The sequence below is a fragment of the Natator depressus genome, chromosome 10, assembly GCF_965152275.1.
Source record: "Natator depressus isolate rNatDep1 chromosome 10, rNatDep2.hap1, whole genome shotgun sequence".
In the NCBI taxonomy this organism is placed as follows: domain Eukaryota; kingdom Metazoa; phylum Chordata; order Testudines; family Cheloniidae; genus Natator; species Natator depressus.
Window position 1 is genome coordinate 33,360,290 of NC_134243.1, and position 18,442 is coordinate 33,378,731.

At 51.0% G+C, this 18,442-nt stretch overlaps 1 protein-coding gene across 3 annotated transcripts in view; it reads right to left on the bottom strand.

The window, feature by feature from the left end:
- The window catches only part of SRL (sarcalumenin), a 92,488-nt gene that overhangs the window by 27,024 nt on the left and 47,022 nt on the right, over positions 1 to 18,442 (bottom strand). For 2 of the 3 annotated variants that reach the window (XM_074965694.1, XM_074965693.1), the window contains exons 2-3: positions 5,792 to 5,890; positions 4,091 to 4,186 (exon numbers count right to left, since the gene is read on the bottom strand). In XM_074965694.1, the coding sequence (XP_074821795.1) occupies positions 4,091 to 4,186; positions 5,792 to 5,890 (195 nt within the window). Of the gene's footprint in view, positions 1 to 4,090; positions 4,187 to 5,791; positions 5,891 to 10,020; positions 11,242 to 18,442 lie in introns of all 3 variants that reach the window. The other variant, XM_074965695.1, reaches the window with a different exon arrangement.

Sequence of the window (18,442 nt, forward strand, 5' to 3'; positions counted from 1 at the left end):
TCTGTTACGGCCCAGGCTAGCCATGGAAGAGCGCCTGAAAGTGTGGCACCGAGAACCAAGAGTGAGGTGGATAAACTGTGATCTTGACAGAGTGTGTCTGCACTGCCTGGATATCTAAAAAGCATGGGCTACACTCCCAGAGCTCTGACCCAGCATGCACTGGGGTCGGTGTAAACCCTGGGGCGGTGTCTCTGGTCATTTCAGCTGTTCTATAGTCCAGGCTAGGAACTTGGAGGGGCTGTCCCCAGGACATTACATCATCCACAAAGAAGTCCCTGAAGGGATGCCCTGATGCCAAGGTGAGCATTCGGGTTGGTTCCTGGGAAGCCATGTGGCGCCCCCCACTCTCCATGTCAATGCCTGCGGGTGCCATTGCTCCATCGCGCTAGGACTATCACACACTGGCTAATAGCCTCCGTAGGGGTCACTGCCATGGTGTTGGCATGGCTGGGGGGCAAAGGCCTCTGCAGAGACTGGTGAAAGGTGCAGGGTGAGCATTTCACTGTTCTCCTTGGCAATATCAATTCCATGGGTTCACGCACATGAGACCAGAACGCTATCCAGTGGCATAGTCTGGACAGCAACCCCACAGGATGGAAAATGGTAATGCTCCCGGGGCCAGCCCCCAATCCACTCCAGCCAGGTCAGGCCCTGGCACAGATAATGCGCATTGCGGTCAGCCAGGTGGCGGGCTCAGCACTCCCCTTGCAAGAGAGAGGAGAAGAGGCAGGGCTGGATTTCTGTGCCCACGCTTGCCGAACCCCACGCACGATGGGTCTGCATGGGGAGGGATTAGCTGTGTGTTTGGGAGGCGGGGGAGGGCGAAATCCCTGTTTGGCGAGTCTGAGGCCTAGTCTATGCCTAAAATGCAGGTTGATCTAGCTACGTGACTCAGGGCTGTGAATAATTCCATACCCTGTGTGACCCTTCCCCCCGTGCCACTGTAGATGCAGCTAGGTTGATGGAAGAATGCTTCTGTCGATGTAACTACTGCGTCTCAAGGGGGTGTAAAAATCCCCTCCGTTGCTGCACCATGTGTCTACACTACAGCGACTTAGCTGTGTAGACATTCCCTGAACAACACCCACCTTTGCTGTTCTGTGGCTCTTTTGGAATTTGTGTTAAATTCTCTGGCTTGGAAGTGAAAGCTGGATAGTGTCAATAACAAAGAGACTTGTCTATGCATAATCGAGCATGTTCCTCTAGCTGGAATTCTAACTGGAATTCCCTTTCCCGCTCCCCTGGATCCCAGCTCCAGGCGATCCCAAAGTGAGGATCATATCGCTGTCACAAGCATCCTGCAGTGCTGTGTGCCTTTCTACACCTTGGAGGAGATGGTATGATGGGATAACATGATTGTGGCAATTAATTGACCTTTAAATATTCATGGTAAATAGGCCCAATGGTCTGTGATGGGATGTTAGATGGGGTGGGATCTGAGTTACTACAGAAAATTCTTTCCTGGGTGTCTGGCTGGTGAATCTTGCCCATATGCTCAGGGTTTAGCTGATCGCCATATTTGGGGTCGGGAAGGAATTTTCCTTCAGGGCAGATTGGCAGAGGCCCTGGAGGTTTTTCGCCTTCCTCTGTAGCATGGGGCACGGGTCACTTGCTGGAGGATTCTCTGCTCCTTGAAGTCTTTAAACCACGATTTGAGGACTTCAATAGCTCAGACATAGGTGAGAGGTTTTTCACAGGAGTGGGTGGGTGAGATTCTGTGGCCTGCGTTGTGCAGGAGGTCAGACTAGATGATCATAATGGTCCCTTCTGACCTTAATATCTATGAATCTAAGGACTGGCATGCACAAGATCGCAGCACTCACAAGCACGCACATGGAAGCGAGGTGAAAAATCAGAGAACAAAGGCTGGGAATTATTAAATTTCAAGCGATCTCAGAGCAAACCGTCTGCAGTGCCCAAATATTAATCAGAGCTGAGCACAAGCACCGGCTTATGCAGCACTTGCAAAAGGAAGCAGCTTTGGAGGAGCTGAAATGGAGCCACCATGCTTCAGGGGTAGGAGTGGAGGAGGAATGGGGCATGGATGCAGGGAGTTCGTAGCATGTGATGGGTGTGTCTTTCTGCTACAGCCCACGGAGCACTGAGTATGCACTAAAGTGTTTTGTTGTTGGTCTGTTTTGCACTGGCGGTTTTGAAATATTGAAGATCCAACTGAGACTACCTCAGAGAACATAAAACGGAGACGGGTGTGTGTGTGTGTGTGTGTGTGTGTGTGCGTGGTTAAATATGGGGAGCTGAATGCTTGCCATAATCCCCTACAAGCCAGCCAGCCACCCAAACAAATAGGATGGGAGTCAGAACCTATGTGAGCCACGGACGATCCTGACCAGGAGACATGGCCCCTTTGGAGGCAGGAGCTCCGGAAGGACCTGCTGGATGACGACCCTTTTCATCACTTCGCAAAATAGAGTTATACAAAAATAATGTTGCAGATACGAGGTGTTGAGCTTGGTGTAGAGTCCTACCAGGCCAGTAAACCTGTAGCTTCTTAGGGAACCGGCATGTCTGATTGAATCTTTAAAGGCAAAATATGGATCATGGGCTAGTTAAATTGCTGGGCTATAGTAGCTCAACTGAGAACAGCTGCAATGGCAGATGTGTGTGGGATACAGAGTAATGCTGACCCAGGTGAGGGGAGGGTAGCACCAGGAGGAGGGGCAGATGTACCATAGTAATGTGGGGACCTGCAGTGTGGTGAATGGAATTTGCATCTTGAGTGGGATTGAGGGTGTGCATGAGTGGAACTGTGGGGAGCAGAGATGGGAAGGCAGGGAGGGCGTAAGCCACAGATTAGCCCCTTGCAATAAGGATAAACTCCAGGACTCTGCTATGGAGTAACCCCGCCCCCATTCCCAGAGGCTAATTATCTTTTCTGTAGCATGAGTAAAAAGCCCAGAGGGCAGGTGTAGCATGGGCAGCAGCAGGGCAAGCATCACCGGCCCACCCCGACTGATGTGCCTCACCCCAGTCTGGTATGGCCGGCTCTAGAGCAGAGAGGAGCATTTCGTCTCCGCGGTTCCATCCAGGCCCCAGTTCAGCGAGGTACACGTGTCTAACTTTGAGCACCTGAGTTTTCCTGTTGAACTGGGACCTCAGACCTTGGCTGCTCTGCCGAGGCTGCCAACAGGATTTTGTGATGTTGATACTAATGCATTAGAAACGGGGCCATGCGGCTGCCGTGTCACGCAGATTGCAAGGGCCTCATGTAATCTGCAAGCTCCTTGGAGCAGTGGCCATTCTTACCTCCTTTGGAGTGGAACAAGTGCATCATTAGGGCTTAGCAATTACTAGCGGGCCCTGGCACAACCATCGAGGGACCGACCTTTGATCACGACTGGCCTAGGCTGCATTCCCATTGCTAATGACTTGGAGCTGAAAAGCTCCATGTTCCGTCACACCCCCGAGTCATCCACTCCCTGGAAAGAGAAGTTAGGCCAAAATCTTGCACCCAGAAGAAGACCTCAGGAGAAGCAGTTCACCCATCCGTGTCTGGTACTTAACAGGATGGAGTGTTACAGAACTATTACTCCTTAGAGGCTTCAGACACCCATGAGGGAGCTCAGTAGGTTCCTAAGCCTCCTTGTGAGCCAGCTGTCTTGTGCCTTCTTGAGGGCTGGTTCTCTGGGCCTCATGCAGTCATTCACACCCGTGCGGCCTGGGCAGAAAGCACCTCCGTCGGGGTGAGTGGAGGGTTCTAATCTGGCAGCGTTTCACATGCACATCGCACAGGTGCCCCTGACTGCACACGGTGCCAGCAGTGGAGAGCCAGGCCCTTGAGGCTCCTCAGCTCGGTGCACTGACGCGCTCCGCCAGGGAAAAGGAGAAGTTTTTCCTTCTGATTGAGGTGACGTTATGCAAGGACCTAAAAAGCCAACGTGCATACACAGAATTCCCACACACTGAAACCCATTGGGATCCAGGTAACAACACGCTCTGGATCTCTTTGTCTGCTGCAAAGGAAGACTTAACATTTGAGGTCTTCCACGGATCCAGTGTCTGTACTCTGAACCTACGCAGAGCAGAACACTCTGACTGTGCCCGATGCATCCCTACTGCCCCCCAGCTTTACCTGTGATCTCATGCTGCCTGAGCTCGTTGTATCTGTAGGACTGCTCCAGGGGTTTGATGGAGGAGTGGTAGATCTTCCTCAACCGCTGCAGTGTTGCTACAGATTCAAGGGGTGATAAAATAGGAACAAATCAAACTCAAAGCTATTCCCAGATGCCTCTGGTGTCCTGACCATCTTCTTTACCTCCCTGGCTCTCTTTCATGTACGCACACAGAGGCAGTGCAGATAAACAAGCAAACAAATCTCCATTTGGCTGTTGGAATAGGAGGCCTCTCGTTGTGGGTAGAGATTTCTGGTCGGGACAGGTATTAAGAATGGGCATGAAATCTCATGATAGCAACGGACTTGAGTCAATGACCGGGGAGGTGCCCTACAATCCTATGTTCCCATCTTTAGAAAATAAAGTACCAGAGAATAAAACCCTTTGAGATGCTCTGGATTAAGCGCTGTAGTTAGAGAAGGGATGCAGATTCCAGGCCTGTCCCAGGAGCTGTTCCTGTGGCATTAACCTCTGTTCACTGGGATGTAGCTGCTGCCTGGCTGTAGCCGTTGTTCAGTTTTGATTTGTTTCTGTGGAATCGCCCATAAAAGACACAGAGGAAGCAATCCTGTGGTTCTGGCACAAACTCCACTCCCACCTCACAGATCTCCTCCTCTGCCAAGGCCCTCTCAAGCCTTAGAACTTTCGCTAATTTTCCATTCGTGATGGGAGAAATTCATTGGGTTTAAAGGGTTGGTTCAAATAAGTACCCAAAAGTTCAGGGGTGAAATCCTGGCCCCATTAATCTCTTTGGCAAAAGTCTCATTGGCATCATTATGGCCAGGATTTCACTCCAGATGCTTTCCCCAACCTTCTCCAAACCTGCACATGTATCAGTACATTGGGTAAGAAAACCCATGATTCATTACTATTTAATATTTGATACACAAATTCCTAAAGGGCCCTTCATTGTGGTGTCTGGGTGCTAGTGAGAACAGGCTTTCTCATGACATGCCCAGTACATCTTCATTTCTGCAGGCCAGAAGAGAGGCAGGAACAGCTCTTCCCGCAGTATTTTGGTGCTTCTTCATCTTGTCCCAGCGGACACTGGGGAGAGCAGCAGCAACCGATAAGTTTCAAAAATGAAAAATAAAACTTCTTTAAAAGTTGCTCAAAACTTTTTTGCTCCTCAATAAATGTTCAGGGCTGGGCTGGATTGGGTTGGCTTTGAGGGGAGCTTATGTCTGTTCTTATTTTTGTGGCTCTCCAGACTCTTATCTGAACTTCCCTCTTATGCACACCACGTGTACCTCTTAGAACTATCGGAACTATGGAAATCCAGGGGAAAGGTAAGCATTTACGAGGCAAGAAACTGAAGGAGAACGTGAAAAGTTACCAGCTTTGTAAGAAACAAGATTTAAGACAAAAAAAAAAGACATTGCCACTCGTGCTTTTTGTTTAACTACATGATTCTGTCTTTCAGAGGTGGGAGTATGGGCTCTTCTCCTCTTGCTATGCATGTGTAACAAGTCTGCACTTAGAGGCTACTGAATAAATGGCCATCTCCCATGGCCTGGCCCCAGAAGCCACAGAATCTCGCCAAATCCCAGTCTCTATGTCTGCAATAGAGTGGGTCCCCCACTGCACCCAACCACCTACTTGCTTCCTGAGTGTATTTCCTACCCCGCCCCCTTTTCGCACACCCGTTGCCACACTCCTACCTGAGTAGTCATCTGCAGGTTTAGCCTCACTCAGTTTAAGGGTGCTCTCTATATGGGAACGGTCCCTCTTGGCAGTCTCTCCAACATCTTCTGTCTCTTCTGGAGAAAAAGGAAAACAGCACGTTAGCCATGTCTGAAATCAAGACTAGGAAGAGCATGCAAACCACAGCATGACATGGTGAGTGACTCCCTGGCCACAGCGGGGGCTGAGAAGCATCTTTAACCCCCTTGCCAGGGAAGAATCTTTGAACCGCTAAGTCATTAATGGGTTTCGCTCACCACTCTGTTTTTATTGCAGACACTTCTCCCCCGCCCTCACAAAACTTTGCTGAGGCTCCCAAGAGAGGTGTCTGTTGGTGCCAATTGTGATTACGGCTTTGCAATGTGGTGATCTTTCTATTTGGTTCTGGAGAGAGACCTGCGACTGACCCACTTAGTGCTGTTGGCATGTTCCTCATAATTTGGAAAGTCACAGATTCATAGATTCCAAGGCCAAAAAGGACCATTCTGATCATCTTGTCTGTATCACAAGCGCCCATAGAACTTTCCCAGAATAACTCCCTCTGAACTACAGCACATCTTTAAAAACCATCCAATCTTGATACAAAAATGGCCAATGATGACCATGGCCCTGGGCAAACTAAGAAATAAGCGCTTGACATGAATACTATGAACGCAAAATATTCATCTGAAAGGGATGCTTGATAATAAAGAAAACCATTAAGCAATATGTTCAGCTGATCAACTTGCACATGCCAGCTTGCTGGATAGCAGTCCCTGGCCTGGCACTGATATGGGCAGAAAGATTTCAATATGTCTTCACCTGCAGCTGTTCAGACCCGAACTACAACTCTTTAATAGCAATAGTGCTAACGCCCAGTTTTAGTCTAGCTATCCCCTCTGCCTCTCCACCCAGCCATCTATCTGCAGAAGAGTTAAATGCCTCCCACTTCCACGCTTTACAAACCAAAAGTGAAAATGAAAAGTGCTGATATTGACGACGGAGGACACTGGGTGGGGCAACATGGGCCTGCTGGATGGCCCTGGCCTGCCGCTTGCCACGCCCAGGTTCAACTCCCAGCTGTGCCACAGAATCCGTGGGTGACCTCGGACAAGTCACTTCATCTCATTGGGCCTCAGTTTCCCCATCTCTCAAATGGGGACTGGGGAGAATAATCTTTCCTTTCCCCTACCGTTTGTCTGTCTTGCCATTTAGACTGTCAGCTCATTGGGAAAGGGTCTGGCCCTTGCTATGTGTTTGTACAGCACCTGACATAATGGGGGCACTGCTTTTGGTTGGAGCCTCTAGCTGCTACTGTAATAATAATAACCCTGAAGGCTACATCATCAGCCTAGGGGAGAGGGCTGTAGCACAAGACAAACTGCTTGGAACAGAATAGGGCTATATTTCTATATCTATATCTATAGCTATATATATCTCCATTTAATGTCAATATGAATATTAGTGTTCAAAGTGTATGCAGTAGGATGTATCACACAGGGGGTATGTTTGGCCTTGTAGGTATGTTGACCTCTATAGATGCATTAATGGCCCTATCCAGCTCCTATTAACGTCAGTGGCAAAGCTCCCTCTGAAAGCAGCAAGTGCAGGATTGGGCTCTAGGCTCAAGAATGGTTTGCAAACAGCTCTGAGACCAAACATATTCCCAGCCCATCCTGTTGGGAATAGGGCCATCACTGACCACATGGGCAGCTCTTGTTCTCACGCTCCTCACTAGCCTGAGAACCTGAACTGAAGCGCACACCCATCATGCAAAGAAAGGGCTTTTGGATTTGCCAAAAAAAGCCACAGAGACTCAGCTCTGGTTACATCTGGGCCCCAGCAGCCGCTCAGTAGGTCCGTATGTGACAGCGCAGCACTAAGTGAGGGGAGGGGAAGGGAGTTGGGGGGGGGAATTCTCCTCATTGTGTAAGCTAATCAGTGACAAACGCTGAATAATTTATGTGACAGATTTCATGAGTAGGTCCAAAGAAAACATGGGACAGATAATTTTTCATTCTTCACCCACAAACTCACCTGTGAGTGACGGGAGCGTGCGGTCTGTGCAATTTGGAAATTTACCAGCTTTCTGCTGGCTTTCTGGGAAAATCTAGGGCCCCGATCCTGTACTATGTAGTGTGAGAGCGGGCGGCTGTGACCATGCCAAGCGCTGCTGAAGTCAATGGGGTTCTGCCCGGGTTTGCATTCTGCCCATGAGCTGCACATTTCAGGAGCAGGACCTAGGCCTCGTTTTTTCATGATTTGGCGTTAATCTGAATGCCCAGTTCATCTACCCACCTTTCCCCTTCTAGTGCTCGGGGAAAAACAATCCCAGCACTGCTCAGAGAGCGCCTTCTGAAACAATAATGCAATCTGTGAAGAACTGGGGACTGTGTAAAGACTTATCTAAGATTTCCCTTGGAATTCACATCTTTGGAAGGGATTATCACTAAGGGGGATCATGAGTGACTCCCCAGCGAGGGCTCATGTTCTAACCTGCTATTCCCAGGATAGCTCATTCCCCTTAGTTTGATTTTGATAGCTTTGCAAACTGGTGTACGCTGGACACTTCCCCCAGTCTAGATCCAATTCTCTTGTGTTGTCTCTTAAATCGCCAGGTTGTGTGAAAGGTGTGGAGTATTTCAAAGTGTTTGTATTCCTTGGACCTGGCTCTCTGCTGTCTCATGGCCCATGTAATCATCTACGCCAGTGCAAAGCACTGGTGCATTAGGACCGGATTGCAGTGGAACGGAGTCCTGGTCCATTTGCTGCATGGAGCATGCCATTTTGTTCTGTGAGGTCACGCTGGCAGGGGCATTCTGGTAAATGTCCATTCAGGACTACCCCACTGGTACAAAGTGGTGTCAGTCACCATCACAGCAGAACGTTAGCACTCACTTTGCACTGGTATCAATGACTGCACAAAGCACAGAGCCGTGGAGAACCAGGTTCCTTTGCCTTTAGAAGCATTAGGACATGAATTCAATGCTGGTGAAAGGGGCCATGTTGGCTCCTGGACATGTCTGTCTGTTTTTATCCGCAGAACAGATCCAAGCCAACCTTTGCCCAGTTCACCCCCTGCCAATGTGCCCCAGTCCTGGAGGGACCACCTGTAGTGCTGAGAGAGGAGTTCAGTTGTCATGGCCCATGCATCTCTACTGAGGCTCCCAACAGGTGCTAACTGGGGTGGAGCTGGACAACCCATTCCTGGGAAATGGGGCAGGAACATAACACTTCATTTCATGCAGGACATGGCAGAGCTATCAGATGGCAATGGACATTGGTTACTGTTGACCTTGTACTAATTCAGCTTAATGCCCAAGGGGTGAAAGCCTTCACCTCCCATTACCAATCCCCAAGTACCAACTGCAGCGCATTTCCACCCCATATCACCAATGCCACCCCTCCTGGTTTTGGCAGGAGAGGGATTTCCGGTCTGAGCAGCTGGTTAGCACAAGCGTTAGAACAAGGGCCGTGCACTGGGTGCAATTTAATGTCTGCCAAGCTCAGCGGCGCTCTGGGTTTGATAGTGGTTCACTAACCAATGCCCTTTGCTGTTAGGCTATTACTACTTGCACGCCTAGTAACAAAAAAGTCAGACCTATTTGTCTGGGGTCAGGCACAGCACCAGCAGGAGGATGGTTGCTGCCAGGTGGGCTGTCTGTTTCTGCCACTAACTGCGCATCCACAGAAAGGCTTCCTGCTACAGTTGGGCTACTATTGTGAGAGTGATCTTTGTCCTGCTCCATGTCTCTGCGGGGTGCATTCTCCTGGTCTGCAGAATCAGACTCAGCTTCTGCTTCACTGATCTGTTCCTCTTTGACATGGCCATGGTCTTCCGTGTCACTAGCAGCCTCTCGGGCATCTGGGGCAATGATTTCTTCAGCCTCTTCCTCTGACTGTGCCAGGCCAGCCCCCTCTTCCTCTGGTGCATCACCACCATCTTCCTCTGCTGGGCCAGCCCCCTCTTCCTCTGCCTCTGCCGGATCACCACCGACTTCCTCTGCCGGGCCAGCCCCCTCTGCCTCTGCCGGGCCAGCCCCCTCTCCCTCATCACCACCCTCTTCCTCTGCCGGATCACCACCCTCTTCTTCGTCCAGGCCAGCCCCCTCTGCCTCTGCTGGGCCAGCCCCCTCTCCATCATCACCACCCTCTTCCTCTGCCAGGCCAGCCCCCTCTTCCTCTTCCTCTGCTGAGTCATCACCCTCTTCCTCTGATGAGTCATCACCCTCTTCCTCAGACTCTGCCTGGTCATCATCCTCTTCCTCTGAACTTTCTTCAGACTCCTCTGCTTCCAAGTTAGGGTTTTCTCCCACTCCCTCAGCCAAGGCAGTGCCTGGTTCCTCTCTGTCCCTTTCTGCTGGCTGGCCACCAGTGGCGGTCTCCCCCTCAGGACTGTCACCAGTTCTGTTGCCTGAATCAGGCTCCTTCTCTTTTGCAGCTAGTCCATTGCCCCCGAGAGGGTCCCCAGAGACATGACTGGTCTCTGAGCCAGAGACTTCTTTGTCTTGCTCGTTTGCATGATCCCCACCTTGCACGTGAGATTCGGCACCTTGGCTGGCATGTGGAATACGGCTCTCGTCTTCTTTAGAGCCTTCCTCCGGCTGTGTTCCCTCTTCCTCAAGAATTTCTGGCCCTGACAGAACAGGTTCAGTACTACGTCCATCTCCCTGAGCGGGCGATTCCCCGCTGGCCTGCGAGGGAGGCGTGTTCCTCTGGGAGGCCTCACTGACTTCACTTTCCTTTTCAGCAGTATCTTTGCCATTGTCAGGCCCTGAGTGGCGCTCTGCTGCTGCTACCTCCTCTCTAGCCAGAGCCTTTGTTCCACCCTGGGAAACTGGCCTCTCCTCTGCAGGCAGGCAGGTGCTCTCTTCAAAACTCCCTGCTGTGGCTGGAGGAGAGTTTTGCCTGTCCTCTTCACTCCCAGCCTCTTCCAGCCTGATATCCACCCCTGTCACATGGAGCTCCCCATCCTCCTCGCTCTCCTTTGCAGCTTCGCTCCTGCTGCCTCCAGGCTGTTCTTTGGCCAGCAGCCCTTCCGTGTCTTCCCCTGGGAGAGGAGTCCCTTCCGCTGGCTCTCCCTCTCTCGCCACAATCTCACCTCCATCAGCACTGCTGCCTGTGGCAGGGGCACATTCTGAAACCGATGAAGAAGCATTAGCAACGTTCACGTCATTGTCCTCCTCTTGGCTCTCATTGTTTGAGCCATCAACAGGGATATTTATATCAGCACCTGTCTTGGAACCACAGTCATGTGGCATTCCGCTCCTTTCCTGGGCTGCTGCCTCATTGCTGTCTGCAGGCTGGAGGAGAACAGTCTTCTCAGGAGGTACAGAGTCTGGGCAAAGTACCCCTTCATTCCCCTCTAGGCTCCGGTCTCCAGCTGATAAGTGATTCTCAACAAAGTTGGCAACATCTTCAGTGCCCCCCGAGGCAGAAACTTGCAGTTCTAAATGATTAGAACATTAGCAGTCAGTTTTATCTGAGGTTGATTCTGTTCTTCTCCTCAAAAGAGCCTACATATGCCTACACAATATGTGTGTGTGCTCACACTCACACATGCATATGTGTGTGTGATGTGGGGTAAAAGTCGGTTGCTTACTAAAACAATGCTGCATATGGAGTCCCAGCATGTTACAAAATCTCTAATTTGAGGCTATTATAAATGAATTTTAATGCTATCCCTGTTGATCCATGGGTGTCACAAACCATCCTTGGTGCCATCTTGCTTTTAATGCTCCTATCAATAAGTCGGATGCAAACAGGTGTTTGTTGGAGAGAATATCTTATATTACACGGACAGTATTTAGGAGATTACTGTCGAGTATCTCTTAGCCCCAGTAAGTCATACCAGCAATTGCTCCCTCTGGGTCTTGCCTTTTGCTAGAACCCTTCTGCCCCCTGCGCTCCACCGCAGCAGAAGCAGTTCAGAACAGATGTGAACAGTATAAAATTCTCAAGGAAACCAGCAAAGTGACCTTTTATAAATATACTGTCTGGGACTTAGCCCAGAACATTTATATTTGAAAAGCCACTTGTGTGTGGCAAATTATAAAGCGTCATGTCCACGTTCTGTTTCTTGCATAGCAATTGGAGTTTAGCTGGTGTGTTTGCTGGATCGATAATAGAGGTGAGGGCAAGAGCTGAAGGAAGGGGGATGCAAAATGTACTGGCCACAAGAAGAGCAGACCCCTGTGAATAGATTTGAGGGTGCAGCCTGACCCAGAGTCAATGTTAGAGTTCTATTTATTGTGAGTGGCCTTTCATTAGGAAAACATTTGCCACTCTTTGAAACTGACAGGACTGCAATGAATTCATTCTGCATTCCGCGAGATGTCACCTGCATTTTCCATGGGCCCCTCTCTGTAATTCAACAGATGCTGAAAATAAAGCCTTACTGGCTATAGCGTCTCTGTCCCAAACAGTTGCTACTAGTCTGAATAATCCCCTGAAAAGTCTAATGTCCACATACCAGGGACGCATTTCAAAAGGGAATAATTCCTTTGTACTCCAGCTGGCAAGCAGATGCCAAACAGAAAGTTCTATCCTCACCCAAGCCAAAGCAAGGGAAGCTTTGGGTAGCACTGTCAGGCTCTCTCAGAGAGCAACCAGAGCTTGACATAGGCCATTCCTTTAGTCTTCTCCCATGACCCTTTGATGGTCCTTCGCAGGCCATGTTCCTAAATGCTGTGTTGGAGAAAGTGTGGGAAGTGCCCCACTGCCCTCCAGCCCAGCAGTGTCCAGTCTCACCCGGCACAGTGCTTTGCACTACTTTTAACAGCAGTGCTTGGCATGCTAGCACTTTGTATCCAAGGATCTCAAAGCACTGCCTGCCCAGCCAGTCAGGCCATACACAGGGCCCAGCTCAGCCCAGCAGACCGCATCCTGCAGACACTAGCACCTGCACTTAGGGGAGCACAGTCTCTGTTCATACTACTACCACCGGAGAGAGGAGCATGGTCAAACCTAGGACCTGAACGCCCCTGGCCTTTATGATCATTCGGACCCAGATCCTGCACTGTGCGACTTGACCCTGTCAGATCAGTTTCTTTCCCCAGGCCTCCCTGGTCAGGGGCCATGCTGGAGCTTCCCCTGAGCAGTATGGATGGTTGTTTGGTGAGCGATTCCCTGTACACTGAACCCTCGTAACTGGCACTCGGAGCAGCCTGGTGCTATATTAGGAGAGCAAAGCACCTGAAAAATAACCTGTTTTTAAAAGATTCCAATCGCTGCGTTAGGTTTGGCCTGTCGTGTAAATAACAATAAGGAAGAGCCAGTCCTGCAACATTCCAGCACACGGACACGAGCAGCAGTGAGCTGGTCACATCAACGGGACAGAACAGCCGCAGAGGGTCCGTCCACACTGCAGCGGGGAGGTGCAGTTTCCAGCTCAGGTGGATGTACACACACTAGCTTGGATCGCTGTAGTATGATAAAAATAGCAGTGTAAGGTGGCATGGGCGATAGCTCAGGCTAGCTGCCCGCGTACAATCCCATCTGCATCCCTAAGTACTCAGGTGGCTAGCCTGTGCTGCCCTGGCTGTGCTGCTATTTTTAGCACGCTAGCTCGACCAAAGCTAGCCTGTGTATGTCTACCCAAACTGGGAATTACACCTCCTGCTGCAGTACAGATATATCCAAAGATGGTCAGACAGTGCGTGAGTCTGCAGGGTCCCTGCAGGAGGGGTGCAGTGGGCTAGTGCCTCTGCTGTGGCTTGCTTTGGCCACCTTCAGTGGCTCACCAAAGTCAGTCCCGTGGGGAGAGCCTCTCACTCCTGCATGGTGTTTCAATTCAGAAGTGGGAAGGCTATGAAGCGGGAGGTGGCTGAGGGGGGTCTGGTGCAGAATGCGCTCAGAGAAATGGAGATGGGAAGTGGGGAGTGGCACGGAAGAGCTCGGAAGTTGGCGAGGAGAGATGGGAGAGGACCTGCAGATGGAAGAGGTAGAGAAGAGCAGAGCTGTGAGGGGACGGCGGTGGGAGACAAGAACCAAGAGAAATAGGCAAGAGGTGGGAGGGAGTCAGAGCAGTGGGTCAGAGAAACCAAGACCAGAAGGGGCCATTTTGACCATCTAGTCTGACCTCCTGTAGAACACAGACCATAGGACTTCCCCAAAATAATTCCCAGAGCAGATCTTTTAGACAAACATGCAGTCTTGATTTTAAAATGGCCAGTGATGGAGAATCCACCATGACCCTTGGTCAGTTGTTCCAATGGTTAATGTCGCTCACTGTTAAACATTTACATCTTATTTCCAGGCTGAATTTGTCTGGTTTCAACTTCCAGCCATTGAGTCATGTTAGACCTTTCTCTGCTAGATTGAAGAACCAATCAAATATTCCCCATGTAGGTACTTACAGACTGTAATCAAGTCACCCCTTAACCTTCTCTTTGTTAGGCTAAATAGATTTAACTCCTTAAGTCTGTCACAGTAAGGGAGGTTTTCTAATCCTTTCATCATTCTTGTGGCTCTTCTCAGACCCCTCTCCAATTTATCAACATCCTTCTTGAGTTGTGGACACTAGAACTGAACCCAGTAGTCCAGCAGTGGTCACACCAGTGCCAAATACAGAGGCAAAATAAGCTCTCTGCTTTTACTCGAGATTCCCCTGTTAATGCACCCAGGATCACATCAGCCCTTTTGGCCAGTGTCGCACTTGGAGCTCATGTTTAGCTGATTATCCACCGGAACCCCCAAATCTTTTTCAGGTACTGCTTCCTAGGATAGAGTCCCCCATCCTGTAAGTATGGCCTACATTTCCCCCCCCCCCAATGTATACTTTTACATTTAGCCATATTAAAATGCACATTGTTTGCTTGACCCCAGTTTACGAAGCAATCCAGATCGCTTTATCAGTGACATGTCTTCTTCAGTATTTACCATCATTACCCCAATCCAGCCTTCTACACTCATTGCCCCAACACCGTGTTGTCGTAATCTGTATCTAACGGGTGTCATCTAAGGAATTATATGCAAACCAGTAACATGGTGGTCATTAATATTCTAGTGTGATGTATGTAAGGAGTCAGGGCAGTGGGCTGAGGTGGGAGGGAGTCGGGTCAGTGGGTGGGAGGCAGGAGGGAGGCAGGGTGTCGGGGCAAGGAGTTGAGGCAGTGGGTGGGAGGAGGGACGGTGTCGGGCTGCAGGGCAGAGGTGGGAGGGAGTTGGGGTTGCAGGGAGGAGGCAGGAGGGCAGTGGGCGGAGGTGGGAAGGAGGTGGGAGGGCATCAGGGCTTCACAGCAGTGGCGGGAGGGACTCAGGGCCATGGGCCGGAGGCACGTAGGTGGTGAGGAGGAGCAGGGCTGGGGGAGGAGATGCAACAGGGGAACAAGGAGAAGCTGAACAGCCTAGTGGTGAGAGCCAGGAGGAGGGAGGGAAGGGTCAGGCTCGTGGGGGGACCCAACTGGATGCTTTGTGGGTGGGTGAGCCATGAGGGAGCTGAGCCTGGTCACTGGGGTATGCTGCAGTGGCTGTCAGGCGGTGGGGGGAGGAGCGCGTAGAGCTGCCAGCCAGCGAGCCTGGAGTGGGGATGAGGTGAGGGAGGGGGTGGCGCTGGTCCCCAGTGGTTCAGGGGTTCAGTATTGCTGGGAATCTCATTGCTCTTTGATCTCAAAGCTCTCCTGGGGACACTGGGGCTGGAGCAAAAGAGCCAGTCGCACATGCTGAGCATGAAGTTCATAGCGCCACCGACCCAGGAGCTGGGGCCTGCTCTCCAAGAGCCCCTTCCCCTTTCACAGCAATTCCCAGACATTCCTGCCTGAAGCCCAAAGCCTCCCTCTAATGGGAACATGGGGACAGAGCGGAGATGAGCCATTGCCCTGCATTCACACAGCCAGTCAGCGGGACCTGGGAACAGCAACCTGCCACCCTGACTCCAAATCTCCTGCTCGCCACCACCTGGCTCCCAGCTATGGAGCTGGTCCTGTCCCAACACCCAAGCCTGCCGTTCAGGATTGCTCCTGCAGCATAGTCCAGTCCCCTCTAAAATGCCCTTTTCTTGACATGTATCTGACAAAGTGGGTATTCACCCACGAAAACTTATGCTCCAATACGTCTGGTAGTCTATAAGGTGCCACAGGACTCTTTGCCGCTTTTACAGATCCAGACTAACACAGCTACCCCTGTGATACTTTCCTTGGGGAGGGTGTTTCACGACCTAACAGATCTCACCCTCAGGGGATTTCTTCTGCGAGCCACCCTGACTGCTCAGTTCCACCTCATTGCTTCTAGTTATACTTGTTTGCACCACCCAAAACAGTCCCCACCCAGCCCTTGGCATTCACACCCTCTGATCATGGCACACAGTCACTGCATCCCCAGGGACCATCCGTCCTGACGCTACAGAGCAGGCTAGAAGGCTGAAAGGTAAGTTTGCCCCAGTCTGTTCCTCTCCTGAGCAGAGCCCTGACCAAACAGCGCATGTCAGGGCAGAACATCCCATGGGCAGCCATGCTGCTCGTCTTCAGTCAAGTGAGCACAGAGAGACCCCAGGGGAGAAGACTGACATGGCAGCCTGAGGGAATTGCAAGAGAACTACTCGGCAGGGTTGACCCATGTCTCAATGTGGATTCTCACCCGCTGGCCAGCGTGTCGCGTGCAGCCAGCCCTCCCAGCACATCAGCTCTGAGTATAGCCCACGGGGCACCTAAGAGAGCGCAACTTGCCCATGCAGGGGCCAGAAACGCTTGTAGGAAAGAAGGAACTACCGATAAAGCAGCCTCCACCCTCCTGCAGCTCATGCTTCTTCTGCACCAGCTGAGACGCCCCAACCCTCCTGTCCACATCAGGGAGTGTAAGCAGGCCTAAGGGAGCCTAATGCAAAGTGACACATCACCTCTAAAGGCAGGCGCTGCACAGACTGAGCATCTGGTGGGAGCTGAACATGCTGCTTCTGACCCACATGGCCCTAAATGGCCTGGAGCCAGCCTACTTGAGAGAGGCCCCAGTGCACGACACTGCTATTGAGATCAGCGCAGCTTCTTGGAGTTCCTGGCAGGGTGCTCTCCAGGACACCAGAACCTGGGAATTCACTCCCCTCTTTGGTCCAAAATAGCCTGGATCTAGCAACCTCAGCTTCAGGGTATGCTGTGAAGCTTGTCTCTTCCGCCAGGCATTTGAGGAGTGCAGCAGTGTGCGGGGATTGGGGAGGGGGAATTGGGTTGAAGGGTGCACAGTGTGTTTTCGAGATGGGCTGGGCCCTGTGAGACCTGCTGCTGTGTTTAATGCTTTGTCAGGGAACCTGGAGCCAGTGCTTGTTGATTTTAATGCTAAATAAGCCTGCAACATAAAGAACTGTAAGCCAGTAACCTGCTACAGCTGCTTGAAATGTTGGGTAGCATTGGACCAGCCCAGCCTAAAAGGTAGAGCCTAACAAATTCCTTGAACAGATCAAATCAGCCTCCATACTTTGGACTTTTCTGCTGCTGTTTCAGACGTGTACATGATTTCCCATGACCTTTGGGGTGTTATGCAAGGTTCCTGCAGCCCTCGCCATCGCCTTCTCCCTTTTCCCCCTCCATGTTCTTTAAATACATCGAGTGTAAATTGTGCTGATCTGCAGATGGGCAACTGATGATCTTTGGCAGCCAAAGAGGCCAAGATTATGGGTTTAACACCCTCTGACCTTCTTCCCAAGGCTAAAAATATGTCCAGCAACTGGATGGTGGAAGCTGAAGAAGTGGCTCCTTCAAACTCAAAAAAGAAAAGGAACTAGCTGGGAAGGCATTACCCAACCGGGCCTGTGTCTCCCCACCAAAGGCCACAATTTCAATTATAAAATGTAACCAATGTGGGACATCAGATGTGGGAAGAGTCCACCACCTCCAGGTGGACAAGGTTGGGGGAAGGAAGGGACAGCAAGGGGAACAAGTAAAAGCATTTCTCAAACATGTCCTATAAGTGCATTGTAAAATGACTCTTGGTACAGCCCAGGACTTGGAGCCCTGTGCTGTAGGTACCAGGCCGAGACAGCTGAGTGCAGTTATAGCAGTGGAAAGTTATGTAAGACAATATACCTTGCTCAGCGCGCCTTGGGGACTGGATTACAGCAGAAAGGAACGGGTGCCAGAGCACCATTATAGTTTCCACCCACGTCATTGGGCTACTCCCCAGGACCACAGCAGAGCCTGGGGCATTCCTCATCTCAGCGTAGCTTTGGGCTCCAGGTCAGGGCTCCTCTTACACAGTTACCTTCCTTTTCAAGTGTGGAGGAGGGTCAGGGCCCCGATCATTAGTATCTGTCTGTCTAATCTCTCAGCATTTATACTTCACTCATCAGCATGGTAGCTGAGCCCCATGCCACATCACAGCCACACAACAGTTAGATGGGGGTCATCTGACTTTTCCACAACCAGCACAAAAACCACTGGGTATGACCATCGCTACGGCAGACACTCCCCAGGGCACACTGGGAAATCAGAGTGGGAATTAGCTCAGAGGCTAGGCAGTAGGGGGACAGCTTTTTGTCCTCACTCCCAGGGATTGGGGGGGAGTCTCTTTCCACATTCCAAGGGCACATGGCTCGGGTCTGTCTCACCGGAGGGGGCTGGCCCAGCGGGGTGTCTCAGTGACAATGGCTGAGTGACCTGTCACCTGCGTCTAATTTCTAGAGCAGGCTGGGAATTTTCTACCTACCTATTTTTCCAGTGGGA